Source organism: Pituophis catenifer, unplaced genomic scaffold (assembly GCF_029215685.1).
Source record: "Pituophis catenifer annectens isolate HBS135680 unplaced genomic scaffold, rPitCat1.0.hap2 SCAF_5, whole genome shotgun sequence".
NCBI classification, from domain to species: domain Eukaryota; kingdom Metazoa; phylum Chordata; class Lepidosauria; order Squamata; family Colubridae; genus Pituophis; species Pituophis catenifer.
The window spans coordinates 80,511,401-80,529,326 of NW_027256885.1; the positions used below are offsets into that span (position 1 = coordinate 80,511,401).

The 17,926-nt window shown below is 51.7% G+C and overlaps 1 protein-coding gene across 1 annotated transcript in view; it reads left to right on the forward strand.

Annotated features, from left to right (window-relative positions):
• FAM171A2 (family with sequence similarity 171 member A2) overlaps nt 1–16,166 on the forward strand; it is a gene marked incomplete at its 5' end in the record, with an annotated part of 196,821 nt that extends 180,655 nt beyond the window's left edge. The window contains one exon of the mRNA XM_070944509.1: nt 14,606–16,166. Coding sequence (XP_070800610.1) covers nt 14,606–16,166 — 1,561 coding nt within the window. The remainder of the gene's footprint in view (nt 1–14,605) is intronic.
• Nucleotides 16,167–17,926: the final 1,760 nt, after the last annotated feature.

The following is a 17,926-nucleotide window of genomic DNA, read 5'->3' on the forward strand; positions in this document are numbered from 1 at the left end:
TCGCCACAAAACGAAGGTTGGAGACTGGACGGTAGTTAGCTAATTCAGCCGGGTCCAGGGAAGGCTTCTTGAGGAGGGGCCTCACTACCGCCTCTTACAAGGCGGCAGGAAAGGCACCCTCACTCAGAGAAGCACTTATAATTCCCTGGAGCCAGCCTCGTGTAACCTCCCGGGAGGCCAGTACCAACCAGGAGGGACACGGGTCCAATAAACACGTGGCGGCACTAATCTTATCCAGAACCCTGTCCACATCCTCGGGAGCCACAGGATCCCAGATAATATTCTCAAGACCTGCCCTCATCTCCTCCCCTGGACACATCCAATCAGAGTCCAAGCCCTCCCGAATCCAAGCGACTTTATCATGCAGGAATTGCACAAAATCCTCAGCACGACCCTGCAAGGGATCTTCCCGCACTCCCCCCCGAAGAAGGGAGTGGGTCACCCTAAACAGGGCGGCTGGGCGGTTCTCTGCAGATGCGATAAGAGCGGGAAAATGGTTAGATTTTGCTGCTTTTATTGCCACTAGGTAGGTCTTGATATAAGACCTCACCTGTGTCCAGTTGGAATTGGATTGACTAGTCCTCCAAATGCTCTCTAGGCGTCTTTTCCGACGCTTCATCTCTCTCAGCTCCTCAGAGAACCAAGGAGCCAATTGAGATCGGCATCGGGTCAGAGGCCGCAAAGGCACTACGCGGTCCAAAGCTCCGGCGGCCGCACTCTCCCAGGAGGCCACCAGCTCTTCAGTTGAGTCATGTGCCAGAGTCTCAGGAAATGGCCCAAGCTCCGTCAGGAACCTTTCGGGATCCATCAGTCGCCTGGGACAGAACCATCTGGTCGGTTCCGTCTCCCTGCGGTGGGGGGAAGCGGTAGGAAAGTCCAAGTGAAGGAGCGAATGATCTGTCCATGACAAGGGTTTGATGTCTAGGTCCCCTCTACCAAGATCATTCAACCACTGACCAGAGACAAAAATCAGATCCAGAGTGTGTCCCCCTATGTGAGTTGGGCCTTGAACTAACTGGGTCAGGTCCATGGCCATCATGGAAGCCATGAACTCCCGGGCCACCTCTGACGCCTCACCTGCAGACGGAAGGTTGAAATCCCCCATGACAATAAGTCTGGGGGTATCAACCGCCACCCCGGCAATGACGTCGAGTAGCTCGGGCAGGGTCGCTGCCACGTGGCAGGGAGCCAGGTACGTAATCATCAAACCCATCTGTACCCCACGGCCCCACTTCACAAAAAGGGACTCACTTCCGGCTATCTGAGGAACAGTGGTCTCCCTCGGACAAAGACTTTCCCTAATAATCACCGTCACTCCCCCACCCCTCCCCTGGGCCCTTGGCTGATGAAATGCACGGAAACCTGGTGGGCACATTTCAACGAGGGGGACCCCCCCTCTTGGCCCAACCAGGTCTCCGTAATACCTGCCAGGTCCGCACCCCCCTCCAAAATAAGATCACAAATGAGGGGGGCCTTATTAACAACCGACCTGGCATTACACAACATCAGCCGCGGACCCTGGGCCTGAGACTCAGCGCAACCCAGGACACGAGTCGCGCATTGGGGGCCGGAGTGCGTAATTGCTCGTAAGCAGCGTGTACGCACCCCCAGCACATATGGCCCCCTGCGCCCGTCATACCTGCCCCTCCCACTCATTGTTTCAATTTCATTGCCTTTCCTATCGTCCCCCTGCTCCCCGGTTAAATTTCCTTTCACAACCCCTCTGTTGCAGCCAATTGACCCATCACCCCGCTCAGTCGCTATCTGAACCCCCCCGGGTCCACTTTTATAACCCCCTCCCTTCCTCCTGGGTCCCCTTAAAATTTTGATTAAAAATTTAGCTAAAAAAACCCTCAACCCCCTTCTCGCACCATGCCACCTATTGGGGTTCCAAAGCCCATCATCAAGGTAGGCCCTCGATACAGTGGAGGGCCAAATCTGCGAGAGGGGGGAGTCTTGCAGAACAAGAAGCTCAGCTGCCGAATACATTTTGCCACAAGAGGATGAGTGACCAAGTCCCAAGGGTCCCAAGGGTCCAGATGGTGAATAAAAAAGTCCTGGGGGGAGCAAATAAGATGGGGACATCCAAAGTCTAAGGTCCAAGGCCACTGTCCTCTCACAACAGTGGACAAAGTCTCTTGCCAAGTTGACACAGTTCAAGGGGGGATATAATCCAACCACTCCCTCACAGTGATTGGTCTGATGGACAGTCCCCTCTACTGGTGAGATGGAAGTAGTGAACCGATGCCAAAGTATCAAACACAGTCCAAGGGGTTAAGGACCAAACCACCCTCTCACGGTGGATTGGTCTGATGGTCAGTCCCCTCTGCTGGTGAGATGGAAGAATTACACCGGCTCACATAACGTCCCAACGTATTTGACAATCCCCCCCCCCAAACAGCTAGGGGGAAGGCTCAGATGAAAATAAGCCAGGTCTCGGTGTCAGAAAGTCAGTAAAAGCAGCTGCCAGTCTGGGATAGGCATGGAACAAGGGGAAACGATGGAAAAATAAGGGGGGGAGATGTTCTCCAACCCCCAGCCTCCAAAATACAGCGGGGGCCTCCCAAAGTCTGCAAGGGATTGACCCATCAACTGGGCAGCCCTCATGCAGATCCCAGTCAATCCCGGGCAATAGATGTTTATCTGCCGCCGACCACATCAGTAGTGCTGACCGCGGGCATTCTCCTCCTCGCCATCGACGGATGGCCACCATTTCAGCCATTGCAGCTGCAGCCAAAACCACCGTTGCCATTGCCACTCCCACTGCCAGACAAAAAGTTCTGGCAGCGTCCCAGAGCTCACCAGGGAATCCAGCAATCCCCAAGACAACCAGGGGAACCCCCCAGGCTAGGGGCTTTGCCGAGTTGCAGAAGCAGAACAGAAACAGTTTAGCCAACTTCCATGCAGAGTTTTTAGGAATCCAAAGTGTCCCACCTGTTTCATGTCGTGGCACCTCCATAGCACTTGTGGCCTCAGGGAGTTGGGTACATACAATTTACTGCCTTTCCATGCCACCCCGTCCCGGTGAGTGAGCAGGGTCTGGTGCTCCAAGAACCAAGGGTCCGTTAATAGTTCGGTTTGTAAGTGATGGGTCAATTTGTCAGCGCTCACGACTGGTCGCTGGGCCGAAATCCATGCAGCTTGTTGCGGTGAAGGGGGAATGATGCCGTGCACCACCTCCTCCCTGCGACTGTTGTATTGCAGCATCCTATACAATGCGTCTGCCAGGAAGTTTCTTCCCCCAGTGATATACTTCAAAGTAAAACGAAAACTTTGGAAGTACTGCACCCACTGCACCTGTTTGGGTGACAAATGCCATGGGGCTTGGAGTGCCTCAAGGTTTTTATGGTCTGTCCACACCTTGAATGGCACTTTACTCCCCTCCAGGAGATGGCGCCATGTCATGAGGGCCCACCGAACAGTGAAAGCCTCTTTCTCCCAGATCGCCCACCGCCGTTCGGTTTTGGTGAGTTTGCGGGAGGTGTACACGCACAGCTGTAACGTGCCCTGTTCGCTCGCCTGGAGAAGTACAGCTGCTACTGCTACATCGCTGGTGTCTGCCTGGACTACAAAGGCTTGTTCAAGATCTGGATGTTTTAGTACCGGCTCTTTGGCGAACAAGGCTTTTAGGGTTTCAAACGCCTGCTAGCATTCCACCATCCAGTAAAGCAGTTGACCTGGTCGGGGCTTTATCTTTGTGTGCTTTGTCTTCAGGAGGTCTGTTAATGGCAGGGCCACCTTGGCGAACGAGGGGATGAATTGTTGATAAAAATTTGTGAAACCCAGGAAACTCTGCAACTGTTTGTGTGTCGTCGGTGCCTGCCAGCCCAGAACTGCCTGGACTTGGGTTGGATTCTTCTCCACTCCGGTACTGGATACATGGTACCCCAGATGATCCAATCGGGTTTGGTGGAAATCGCACTTTGACAACTTTTAACATAGAGGTTGGCCTCCAACAGCTTCTTCAAGACCTGCCTAACCAGCTGGGTGTGCTCATCCATAGTCCGGGTGTAAATGAGGATATCATCGAGATACATAAGCACCCCTTGATACAAGTGCTCATGTAACACCTCATTGATCAGCTGCATGAATACAGCCGGAGCCCCCTGCAGGCTGAAAGGCATCACCCAGAACTGGAAACTCCCCAAGGGACAGTTGAAAGTGGTCTTCCACTCATCCCCCTCCTTGATTTTCACCCTGTAGTATGCCTCCCTCAGATCTAATTTCGTGAATATCCTCCCCTTAGCCAGGTGGGATAGCATGTCTTTCATAAGGGGTAGAGGGTATATGTTCTCCATGCACACCCTGTTGATACCCCTGAAGTCCATGCATAAGCTCATTGTCCCGTCCTTCTTAAAAAGGACGGGGGCTGTGATCGAGTGAGCAGGTTGAATGAAGTCCCAAGCTAAATTCTTATCTATGTACCTCCGCAGCTCTTCCATTTCTTTTGGCGTCATTGAGTACATTTTGGGCTTTGGTAGCTTTGCCCCAGGGACCTGTTCCTATCCTCATCTTACGGTAGCCACCTTCCCACCATATAGTAGGACCCCACTTGTCCAAACAGGCTAACCCCAGGATTATGGATTCTGTCATCGTAGGCACCACAATGAACCGTATCATCTCCCAATGCTAGGCCATGTCCAATCTCACCAGCTTGGTGACATGGATGGCCGGAACTCCCCCCAACAGGGACCCATCAACCTGCTCAAACTGTACGGGCTTGGCCAATGCCTTGACCCGTATCCCCAGGCCTGTGGCTACCACTTGGCTGATCAGGCACTGGGTACACCTCGAATCAATTAGTGCCTTATACCTACCCCCTTTACCTGACTGGGGGGCCGTTATGGTCACAGGGATGATGAAGGGCCGCACGGGTTCACTCACCATTGGGTCCCCGTCCCCATTATCGTTGCTGTCATAGGAGGGTTGTGTTCTGACCTAGGCTTCCTGAGAAAGCATAAAACACAATCTTAGTCCCCAAAAATCTCTTTTATTGGGACAGCTGTGAATTATGGTCATTCACAGCCCGTAATGATCCACAAACAATCTGTGAAGATTCCGACAGATGTCTGCTCGAGTTGACACAGTCTTTCAGGGTAATGTTGATAAGCACCCACCTCTGCCAGAGACCTAATTGCCAATTAGTTTTGCAAGGCCAAACAGAGCACAGAGTCAAACAGACTTGTCAGAGCTTGAATTGACTATATGAACTAAATTGCTTCCTGCAAAGGCTCACGTCTGTTTGCTCCTCTTTTATGTTTTATGGAAGGGGCCAATCATCTCCAAGCCTTACTCCCGAGTTGCCCTTTTTTTTTCTTAATTGTTCTGGCCTTCTTGCAGCTCTGCGCATGCACACACTGGGAACAGGCTCACACTGTTCTTCTGTCTCGCTGATGTCAGATTCCAGAGGCTGTGGAGGCAGCACATAACTACCAGATGGCCCTGGCCCCCTCTCTGCCTCTGATGCAGAGCCCTCATCCGAGCCTTCCCCAGACTCCAGGACTGGCCCATGTTCCTCCCCAACCTCCTCACTGTCTGAATCTGCTGCCAGCTCTGCTGGCCACTGGAAGGCCACAACAGGTTGGTATTTGCTTGCCGCTGTCCCCCCCCCCCCCGGTTGGAGATGGTACCTCCACTGTCTGGTTTGCCACCCTGGACTTCTCGGGTGTCTTCAGAGGGATTTTCTTCAGGTGGCTCAGCCGAGGAGGACCTGCTTTAGCCTGCGGGGTAGAGGCCGGACAATGGCCTGCCTGGCCGCACTGAAAACATTTCATTGGTGGTTGGGCGATCCCATGCCACTGGAATGGGGCCTGCTGTACTGGTGACGAGCGGTCGCTCCCCGACCCTCCGTGGTCCAGCACCAAACTCCCCCTTGGGTCGACACTCCCGCAGTTCAGCATCTAGTTCCACAACCACCTGGTACCAGTGCGGTAGGCACACGCCTGGTGTAAATTCCGGTCCAGGCCTGCCTTGAAATGATGGACCAGCAGGCTCTCAGGCCAGCCCATCACCTTACCGGCGGCCCTGTGGAAGTCCCGGACATAGTCCTCCGCAGACCGGCCTTGTCACAGCCCGAGAAGCTCCACCTCCGCCTGGTGTACTCTGGTCATGTCCTCAAACCGACCCCATAGCGCCTCCAGGAAGAGGACAATGTCCGCCAATTCACCAGCATGCTTATTATGGAGGGTTGCTACCCACTCGGCCGCCTCTCCTCCCCAAGACTGCTGTCACCATCACCGCCACCACCATCACCCACTGCGATGGGTAGAAGTGGCCATAGCAGTCCAGGTGGCTAATAACCTGGCTTAGAAAAAGAGCCAGGCACTCAGGATCCCCATCGAAAGTGGCTTTCAGGGTAAGGGGTTCCATGACCGGTGGATAAGGCCAGTATACCATGGGCCACCTGGGTCCCTGCAGACCTTGGTCAGCCTGGCGTTGACCTGGGACCCCAGGTGCCATTAGGGGCCCCTGGCGGCCTGGCTGTGGGGCCGCATGTGGGGCCCAGTACTGGGAAACTCCTTCCCCTGCTCTGTTGGTCGCTCCAGTCGACAGTCCTGGTCTTCCTGTCATGGACCCCAATGATGAACCCCACTCTGGGCCACTCATCGGCGGGACCTCCCATTATCTGTATGGGGCAGTGTCCAGTTGAAGCTTCGGACTGGCCAATTGAACCCTGGAAGGCAGTACAACACTTGGCTTCGGCTCCTGCTGCCGTGCTGGCCAGGTAGCTGCCTCGCCCCCCCCAGGCCCCATGACTGCCAGGTAGAAGCCTCCCGAAAGCTGGCCTCCCCGAACCGTTCCTGCAGTATCTCCATAGTTTGGCTGCCGGGTGTGGTTGAGTAGCTGATCTCATCATCGTCACCAGTCAACCTTCGTTCCTGCCACAGAGTCAAATACACCCCAGAATAACTGGGGTGTGGTAGCTGGGGTCCAGTCCCAGTAGTTACAGACGAGCTGTGCCACCACTCCCCCCTGGGGCTTTGCTGCTGGGCCACGTCTGTGGCCAGCTGTACCTGTGGCAGTGATGCAACACGCTCCTTCAGACGCACATCTGGCAGCACTGGCTCCCACCTTGCTCCGGCATGAGGACCACCTCCACCACCTGCTCCTCCAATGTACCTACATTGGCTGCTGGAGCCATCCCCTCTGCCATCCTCCCTACCGTTCTCCTACCTTACAGTTGAAAGAAGCAGGCAAAGGTAGTTAGAGGGAGAGCTGACTTTCTCTCACAGGTCCAAGCTCTAGACCTAAATCAGTATGAAAATGCCACATGCCTGTAGGCTAACTGGCTTTATTCAGCTGGACTCTGGCACACAATGTGTTCTAGCAGCAGCAAAACAGCAGAATGCAAAGAAGCAAAGTCAGCACTGAGAGCTTCCGCCTCCCAGAGTGGTTCATTTAGGCAGGTCACACCCTTACCCTGGTGCTGGCCTCACCCTGTTGTCAACTATGTGTTAGTCTGCATTAGCCTGCCCAGCTGGGCTCCACCCAGCCGTTCCATGACCTGGAACAGCTGATTGTCAGGCCGGAAGATCTGATTGTCACTTGGAGCTCCGAATCCCCGGCCAGCAGCTTGTCTCGCATCACCACACCTCCCTGCTTCACAACTGATCTCTGTCGCTGCCTCTGTCACTGCTGCAGCCTTTCCTACACCCCCCATCACCGGGGCTCTGGGGCTCCTGTTGCCATGGTCCAACAACCCCCTTCACCAGTGCTCTGTCCTGCCCCGGCATGGCAAACCCCAGACTTCAGGGTTTGACACCCCATTTTTAACAGTTCAGTGATGGGCAGGGCAATCTCAGCGAAGGGTGGGATGAATTGCCGGTAAAAGTTGGCGAATCCTAGAATCCTTTAAAGCTTTGTAGCTGTTTTCTGGTCCGTGGGGACTACCAGTCTAAGACTGCTTTCACTGGTTGGATCTATCTCCACTCCTTCATTTGACACTCGGTAGCCCAGGTAGTCTAGGCTGGTCTTGTGAAACTCGCATTTTGACAGCTTCATGTATAGCTTAGCTGCGAGGAACTTTTTCAAGACTTGGTGCACCAGTTTGATGTGCTCCTCTAGGGTCTCAGTGAAGATAAGAATGTCGTCCAGGTAAATGAGAACTCCTTTGAACAGGTGCTCATGCAGTACCTCGTTTATTAGTTGCATGAAGACCACAGGGGCTCCCTGTAGCCCAAAGGGCATTACTTTGAATTGGAAGCTGCCCAGAGGGCAGTTAAAGGCAGTTTTCCACTAATCTCCTTCTCTTATTCGCAGCCAGTAGTATGCTTCTCGTAGGTCTAGTTTGGTGAACACCTTCCCCTTGGCCAGGTGGCTAGCATGTCCTTCATGAGGGGCAGTGGGTAGATGTTTTCCATGCACGTGGCGTTAAAATCTCTAAAATCGACACATAATCTCATCAACCCATCTTTCTTCTCTTTGAAGAGGATGGGGGTGGCTACCTGGGATTTGGCAGGTTGGATGAATCCTTGGGCCAAATTGGCATCAATGTATTCCCTTAATTGAGTCAACTCTCTTGGGGTCATGGAATACATCTTTGGTTTGGGTAGTTTAGCCCCTGGTACAAACTCTATGGCACAATCGGTAGGTTGGTGAGGTGGGAGTGCATTGCATTCTTCCTCGCTAAACGTCTCTGCTAGGTCTAGATATTACCTGGGGGCTTCCTGGGCACACTTCTGCTGTGGCAGCCTCTTTTTTGCCATTTTGTGGCTTGGCTATCTTTTCCCCTGCAGTGTCAGAGGTGGGAAGAGGTCTTAACCCCAGCTTTATTTTCCGGTAGCCGTCTTCCCAGGAGATGGTGGGACACCATTTGTCCAGCCATGCCAGTCCCAGGATTATCGCTACTGGCATTTTTGGTGCCACCACGAATCGGATAAGTTCCCAGTGGTGGCCCATCTCTAAGCGTACTGGTTTGGTGATCAGAGTGGCAAGGGTCCACCCAATTAGTGACCCATTGACTTGTTCAAAGCTTATAGCGTTGGCTAGGGGCTGCATATGGATACCTAGCTTTTAGCAGAGGGGGAGGCTGATCAGGCAATGGGTGCATCCCATATCTAAGACGGCCTCTACTTCCCCTTGGGCTCCCATATTGGGCACCACTAATCTCGACTTGGTGGTGAACAGACGGATGGGTTTACTCACCATCAGGTCATCCTCGTTTCCATCGCTGCTGTTGTCTGCTGTCAGTGATGGTGCCTCTCGGGCCAGAGTTCCCCCTCCCTTTGCAGAGGGGGGGAGACCTTGATGGCTTGGTGGGCTATTTTCCCTCCTGTGGATCTCCGCAGTGGCATTTTGGGCTTTGCCGGCCCAGGAGCATTCGGCTGGGGAATGGGTGCCAGCACCAGACATTCTGATACGCGATGGCCTTGCTGCCCGCACTGAAAACATTTGATCAGTGCCATTGAGGCCCCCCTTGGCGGCTTTTCCACTTGGCGGGAGGTGGGCCACTGGCTGAGTTGTCTCTTCGGCTTTTTCTGCAACGTTTCCTTTGGGTGCAGGTGGATCTTGAGGTCCATGGCCACTGGCATCTGGTACCAGTCATGGATGCGGTTGGGGATTCCCCAGAAGACACAGGCATTGCATAGCTCCTGGTCCAGACCTTCCTTGAAGTAGTGGACCAAGAGGCATTCAGGCCAGCACCGCAATTTTCCAGTGAGTACTCTTTTGCTGGGTTAGGGTTAGCCCCTTTGCTTGATCGTCTTAATCTCCGCCTTGGCTTCATGGCCCTGGGCTGAGTCTTTGAACCTCATCCTTAACTCCTACAGGAAGTTGTTGGATGCTTATCCTACGGTTGGGTAGATAATATATAGAAAACTATGTTCTGTAACTTTAACTGCTACAAAGTTGACTAATTGGCTGTGCTCTAGCAGACATAAAAGAAGGCAGGAAGTTCATTCACTTCTGCTCCTGCTATTAGAAGGTTGAACTGCTGAAAGGAACTGTGTCTGTGTTACTGAAGAGAACTGGAATTGTAAGCAAACTATGTTTTTGTGTTGAACCGTGATTATTTGAAGAAGTGTTATCTTTGTTTTGAGAAGCCAAGTTTGTTTTTACTACAAGTAGAGACTATTTATTTTTCTTTAAACGTTCAGAGTCTGTGAGTATCTGTGTGTTTTTGCTAAGCAACGTATCTATTCAGTGTCTGGTCCGTTGCACCACTTTGCAGAGGGCAGTTTTACCCTCAACAGAAGTCATTGATGTTCTCGAGTTCTGGGGCACCCTCATCATGGAGCTGGGTCACCCACTCCACTGATTCACCCTCTAGATTGTCTGTGATCGCTGAGATCATTTCTTGGTCAGTGAGATAATCATCTCCGTAGCAGTTAATGTGGGTCCAGACCCGGTTCAGATAGAAGGCCAACTTGTCTGGGCTTCTGTCAAAGGCAGCCCTGAAGCGGGGTGGGGCTGCAGGCCGTGCAGGTGGTGGGGACGGCTGGGGCACAGGAACAGGAGCAGCCATCCACAGGAGCTGGACCCAGCCTTGACCCGGGTAGTATGCCCATCTGGGCAGCACCTGCCCTGCTGGTGGCATCTGGGTCTGCCCCTCTGGGCTGGTGGGTCTCCGACGCCTGGGAGGGCTCCCCCGTGGGCCAGGCTCAACCGAGCTGATGGAGGTGGTGGAGGGCTGACAGGTCGGGCTGTCAAGGAAGTAGCTCGGGCCCTCCTGGGGAGACTTGGCTGCATGCTGCATTGCGCTAGTGCAGGGGTCTGCATCCTTAAACACTCAAAGAGCCATTTGGACCCATTTCCCACAGAAAATAAAACACTGGGAGCCACAAAACCTGGGTGGGCGGGGTCAACTCAATGTCACTCCCACCCAGTCACATGACCCACCAGCCACACCTACCTGGGTTTTGTGGCTCCAGGTGTTTTCTGTGGGAAATGGGTCTCTCTCTCTCTGTCTCTCTCCCTCTCTCTTGTTTTTCTCTTTTTCCTCTCCCTCTCCCTCCCTCCCTCCCTCCCTCCCTCTCTTTCTTTCCTTTCTTTCTCTCCCCTTCTCTCTCTTGTTTCCCTCTTTTCCCTCTCATTCTCTCCCTCCAGCTCTCTCATTTCTGTGTCCCTCTCCCTCTCTCTCCCCCTTCTCTCTCTCTCATTTGTTTCTCTTTTTCCTCTCTCATTCTCTCCCTCCATCATTTTCTCATTTCTCTCTCTTTTTCCCCTTTTCTCTCTCATGTCTCTATCTCTCCTTCCCTCCCTCTCTCTCTCCCCCCCTCTCTCTCACTTGTGTGTGTGTGTGTGTGTGTGTGTTCCCTCTTGAACCATTTCCAAAAACAGGTGAGGGTTGGGGTTTTTGTTTTTTTTTTGGCTGATGTTCTTTCTTCTTCTTTGGGTGCTTTTTACCATATGATTTAAATCAAGAGTCATTTCAGGTTCCCAGATAAATGAAGCTCTTTCGCTCCCCTGCTGTGGCTCCCTGGTGGCTGACTGGCCCCACCCCTCTCCCTAGCCTCCCAGTCACTCCTCATATAGCCTGATAAGATAAGGGCGATGGTGGGGATGGAGACTCGCTCCATATTCCAGAGCGGGAGGGAAGCGCCCCTGTACCTGCCTCTCATCTCACAGGCGCTTCTTCCGGTGCTTCTTGGTGCTGCGTGCACCTCGGTCGCTCAAGGAGACACGCAATTTTCTCTCCACCCCGAGACACTGGCTCCTCCTGGAGCCCACGTCATAATGGGCTCCAGGAGGAGGGGACGCTGTCTCCCCCATTGTGAAGCACGTTACATTTAAGTACACCATTGCCTGGCTGGATGTCTGATGCCGCCATATGCTACAGAGGCTTAGTTGGCTGAGCTTCTCTGGCAACCCCTCCAGGGTCTGGCTGCGGGTCACGATCTGGTACTTCCACTCCCTGGACTCGCTGAGGTCCAGGAGTCCCATTGACCTCCACTCAAGGATCGCTGTCCCCTCCTCTCTCATTGAAGTGACCATGTGTTTTCTCGCCGGCTCCTGGAATGCAGATCGGTAGCCGGTGTCTTCCTCTGCACGGTAAAGCTCCTGGGTGGTTGACCACTTGCCGTGAGTTTTGGGCTGGGTGCTCAACTGTCACTCAAACTCCGCCACCGCTGCTGCCACCTGCTGGGGTGAGGGGGGATATTGTAGGCTTTCAGCATATCCTCCACAAGCCCCATCAGCTGCCGCCGTCTCCTCCATCTTCTTCTCCATCTTCCCTGAGTCTTCCCACTGCCCGATAGACCGGGTAAGTGGCCGGGGCTCAGGACCCCAGATAGTGGCTCTGGTCAGAGCGGAAAATTTCCTTACGGTTTAGCTCAGAGTTGGTTTAATGTCAGGGTTCCAAGTAATGGATCCATTGCAAGCAAGAACTCTGAGGCAGGTGAATTCCTCAAAGAATAGCTTTATTGGAAATATCATATTGGTACATATCTGGTGAAAACCAACTCTGAAGGGCCCCTTGGTTTTCACCTAATTAAAAGTAAAAGTTTTTCCCTCACCCCCAAACAATCAGTCACATGGCCCAATCAAGGCCGCGTCTGCTGGTCTGGTGACATCACTCCTCCTTCCAGGTGTGAGAACGTCCTTGTTTCCCAAAAGAAACTATTTTATTTTGACTACACAACCCCAGCTATCTCTAATCCGCCCTCCCTATCCCTCACTCCAGTGTGGCAGCACTGAAGCTCCAAGATGGCTTCGGCCAGGTCAGCTTCAGGGTTGACACCTGGCTCCTGGAATGTGGCCCAGCAGCCGATGTCCTACTCTGCCTGGTAGAGCTCCTAGGTGGCCGGGCATTCGGCATGGACTTTAGGCTGGGCGCCCACTTGGCACGCGATCTCCGCCACTGCTTCCTCCATCCGTTGAACCTCCGAGGGGGTCAGCAGGCTCTCCAGGGCTCCTCTGCAAGCTCTGCAGCCCCCCCCCCCGGCTTTTTCCTCCATCTTCCCTGAGTTTTCCTGCTGCCCAGGTAAACCAGGTAAGCAGTCGGGGCTCAGGACCCTGGATAGCAGCTCCAGTTGGAGTTTAGGATTTAGGTAAAGGTAAAGGTTTCCCTCGCACATATGTGCTAGTCGTTCCCGACTCTAGGGGGCGATGCTCATCTCCGTTTCAAAGCCGAAGAGCCAGCGCTGTCCGAAGACGTCTCCATGGTCATGTGGCCATGACTAAATGTCAAAGGCGCACGGAACGCTGTTACCTTCCCACCAAAGGTGGTCCCTATTTTTCTACTTGCATTTTTTACGTGCTTTCAAACTGCTAGGTTGGCAGAAGCTGGGACAAGTAACCGGAGCTCACCCCATTATGCAGCACTAGGGATTCGAATTGCTGAACTGCCGACCTTTCGATCGACAAGCTCAACGTCTTAGCCACTGAGCCACCGCGTCCCTTTAGGATTTAGGAGAGTCGGTTTAATGTCAGGGTTCCAAGTAATAGTCCCATAGCAAGCAAAACTCCGAGGCAGGTGAATTCCTCAAAGAATAGCTTTATTGGAAATATCATATTGGCACATATGTGGTGAAAACCAACTCTGAGGGGCCCCTTGGTTTTCACCTAATTAAAAGTAAAAGTTTTTTCCCTCAACCCCAAACAATCAGTCACATGGCCCAATCAAGATGCTGCCTGGTTGTCTGGTGACCTCACTCCTCCTTCCACAGTCCAGGTGTGACAATGTTCTTGGCTCCCAAGAGAAAGTATTTTATTTTGGCTACAAAACCCCAGCTATCTCTAATCCCCCCTTCCTATCCCTCAGCTCCAGTGTGGCAACACTGAAGCTCCAAGATGGCTCCAGTCAGGTCAGCTTCAGGGTTAACAGACTGGCCCTTGAGAGGCAGCTTTTGGCAGTGCCAGGCCTTCTTCACAAAGCCACTTGCACTATTCTCCAAATAGCATGCAGCTTTCTCCCAAGGCTTTGGAAATCTTCAAAACCTTCTGAGAAGGCCATATGTGATTTGGACAATGGCCTCTGAAAGGCCTGGTGTGGCCAGCAGTTGACTTCCCAAGGGCCAGGCCAGGCATACTTGGTCAGCACTGGGAGCAAGACAATTGCAAAGGTCAGAACACGGAGGCAGAAGGGCAGGGGGGGGGAGATGGTAGGGAGGAACTGATGTGCCCCTGTAGTTGTAAGTGCGGTTGGGCTACCAAGTGCCCAAATTTTGATCACATGACCACAGGACTGCTGCAATGGACTTTGAATGGTCACTGAATGAATGGTCCTAAGTCAAGGACTACTTGTAACAGAATCTTCCAATTCTGAAAGTACAAATCTCCCACCATCTCCTTTACAGCCTAAGAGGTTAGGGAGGGTCTCTTCTGAGCCTTTCTTCACCCATTATGCAGCTGTGGGCTATGCCCTCTCTTATCTGAGTTTTTCCTAGGCAGCATCTCTTCACTTTGTTTCTCAAGGTCTTTCTCACATAACATTACAACCATCTTCTTAAGTGAGACCATTCAGCAGGAATACCTCTGAATATCTTTTGTGTCCAGAGGTATTCCAGCTGAAGTTAATAAAATGGGAGTTTTCAAGTATCATAGTTCTGTAGTGCACCCTCTGAACACCTTTTGTGTGCAGAGGATGCAATATGTCAGAACTTGAGCTATGATACTTTTCCATCTGTACAGATCTTTGTACCCATTTTCTTTATCTCTTCTTCTCTAGGAGACTGTGTCTGAAGCCACAGCAACAACATAGAAAGCTTCAGCCTTCTGGGGCTCTGGATGCATCCAAGAAAGATCAGACTACATCAATGTCCCAGATTAATCTTATATGCACCAGCCACATGGAGACAGCTTCATCCAATGGGGACATAGACATGCATACACCCTTCCTCAAATCAGCCTTCTCCTCCCCCAGGGAGTTTGAGAGCTCCCATGAGGAATTCTTCAAGCAAGTGCCAAACCAGAAGATTCATCATGCTAGCAAGGCCTCCATAGCAGACACATTGAGCCAGCAAGGTGGTCCCAAGGATGAGTATCCTCGAGTAGTGGAAGGCTGTTCATTGAGGGCAGCCCAGTCCATGGATGCCCCTGGCACACTGGAACCCCCTCTCTTGGAAGATTACAAGTGTAACTATTCAAATCAGCAGGTAAAAGACAAGAGCAAAGAGACACAGTGCAAACAAGCACACAATGATAGCAAGCCTTATTTACAGGAGCCTCCATCACCACCACCTCTTCCAGCTCCTTTTGACCTTTATATGGCCCATAAAGGGGATGCCAAACTATCTGACTTCATGATGTCACAGTCTGTAGACCATCTGGCCCATCCCACCTCCCTAAGTCAACCTGGACAGCTAATATTATGTGGTTCTATTGACCATATGAAGGATACAGTGTACCGAAATGTCATGCCAACCCTCGTAATTCCTGCCCACTATATGTGCCTGGCTCCAACAGAGCAGACTACTGGGGGCTCTGAAAATCAACCAGATATAGACCCAACTTTCATGGAACTCCCTCACCCGTTTGGTACCCAGGAACAACAGAGGCAGCAGCTCCTCCAACAGCAGCTGCAACATTCACAGTTCAAACTATGGCAACACAAAGTGGAAGACTCAGAGGGGAAGGGTTGGGGACCACACATACAATCTGTCAGTGGTTCAGTCACCATACCAGTGTTGTTGAATGAATCCACTATGGCCCAACTGAATGGGGAGCTACAGGCACTGAGTGAGAAGAAGTTGCTGGAACTGGGTGTGAAGCCACATCCACAAGCCTGGTTTGTATCTCTGGATGGGCGTTCTTCTCAAGTCCGTCATTCTTACATTGATCTCCAGAGTACTGAGAGGAATCACAGAAATGATGCCAGTTTAGACTCAGGTGTGGATGTCAATGAAGTCAGGCCCACCAAGCACCTGAAGGAGGAGTGTATGGCTCCAGCCATGGATCCAACATACTCTAAGCTGGTCTTTGTTGATGCTGACACAGAGCAAAGTAGCAGTGAGAGCCGCACTGCCATTTGTTCTCCTGAAGACAACTCACTGACCCCACTGCTGTATGAAAACACTGACCAGCATGCTGCTACAATTCCTTGTCATGGGCAGAGCCATGGCAACAGCTCTCACAGCAGCAACAGCAACAGTGAACTACGCCATGAGTCAATGACCAGCCCAGAGGATGACAGCAATGAACCTTCTGAAGGAACTGATGACCAGGGAGACAAGAAGAGTCCGTGGCAGAAACGTGAGGAACGGCCACTCATGGTCTTCAATGTAAAGTAGCCAGGAGGAGGAAGACAGCTCACCCTCATTGCACACTTTGTGGGGGGGGGGGGAGGGGAGGATGAGGCACCAGAACCATGGAGATCCTTGTGTGTAAATGTTCTAAACTCAAGACCAAACCCAGGCCAAAGAAGGCCACCCGCACCACCAATTCCATTTTTCAGTTAGTACACATGGACTTAGTGAGCCCCATGAAGCCCTCTATAAAATATAAAAAGAGGTTCTTCTTAACTATAGTGGACGATTTCAGTTGTTACGGGTTTGTGTACACACTCAACCATAAAAATGAAGTATTTCAAAAGTTTAGAGAGTTTTACAAAAGGGTAGAAACACAACACAACACAAAAATAAAACAAATAATGACGGACAGGGGGTCTGAGTTCCTATCAAGGGACTTCGCGAATTGGCTAAAGATGCGTGGGGTATTACATTTTACGTCTTCACCGTTTTCCGCATTTCAGAACGGAATGGTAAAACGAAAAAACGGTGTCTTACAAACCATGGTGAGGTGTGTGTTAGAAGACGCAGGGCTAGGGCAATCTTTCTGGGCAGAAGCACTCACGTACTCTAACTATATCCTGAACAGGCTGTGGTCTAGTGTTGTAGGCAAGGCCCCTTATGAGGTAATGTACAACAGAAAACCTCAAATAGCACATCTGCACATATTTGGGGTCACTGCAGATGTACATATCCCAAAACAATTGAGACGCAAGGGCGACAAGGTCTCAAGGAGGTTAAGATTCATGGGGTATGAATCTGGGACAAAAGGGTACAGATTCATTGACAAAGACAATAAGTTTATCATATCCAGAACAGCGGTGTTCCATGAAAACGCCAATTGGTCAAAAATACACCTCAATGAAGTATTCCCCAGACAGGAAATTACAAACAATATAAGGGATAAGGATAGGCAAGACACAGTAGAAACCAAAACACACGAGAGACACAAACCTAGATGCCAAGGGGTAAATACCAAAGAGTGGAAATAATAATAATAATAATAATAATAATAATTATTATTATTATTATTATTATTATTATTATTATTATTATTATTATTATTATTATTTTATTTCTATACCGCCCTTCTCCCGAAGGACTCAGGGTGGTGTACAGCCTATTTAAAAACACAGACAAAACAACAGTATAAAATTTAAAATAATTAAATAAAGTGGCTCAGATTTAAAACCCCAATAAATTTAAACACCCCAATTTAAAACTATTGTGTTGATAGTCCGGCCTGGCGGAACAACAGGGCCTTCAATGCGCAGCGAAAAACCCGGAGGTCGGAGATCTTACGAATTTCCGGGAGCAGTTCGTTCCACAGGGCTGGGGCTCCCACAGAGAAGGCCCTCCCCCTGGGCATCACCAGCCGACATAACTTGGCTGATGGCACCCTGAGGAGACCCTCTCTGTGGGAACGGACTGGTCGGTGGGAGGCTATTGGTAGCAGAAGACGGTCTCGGAGGTACCCGGGTCCTATGCCATGGAGCGCTTTAAAGGTGGTAACCAACACCTTGAATTGCACCCGGAAGACCACTGGGAGCCAGTGCAGCTCGCGCAGGAGGGGTGTCACATGGGCACAACGGGTTGCGCCCATAACCACCCGCGCGGCCGCATTCTGGACCAGTTGGAGCCTCCGAGTGCTCTTCAAGGGGAGCCCCATGTAGAGAGCATTACAATAGTCCAACCGGGAAGTAACAAGGGCATGAGTGACCGTGCGCAGGGCGTCCCGATCCAGAAAGGGCTGCAACTGGTGG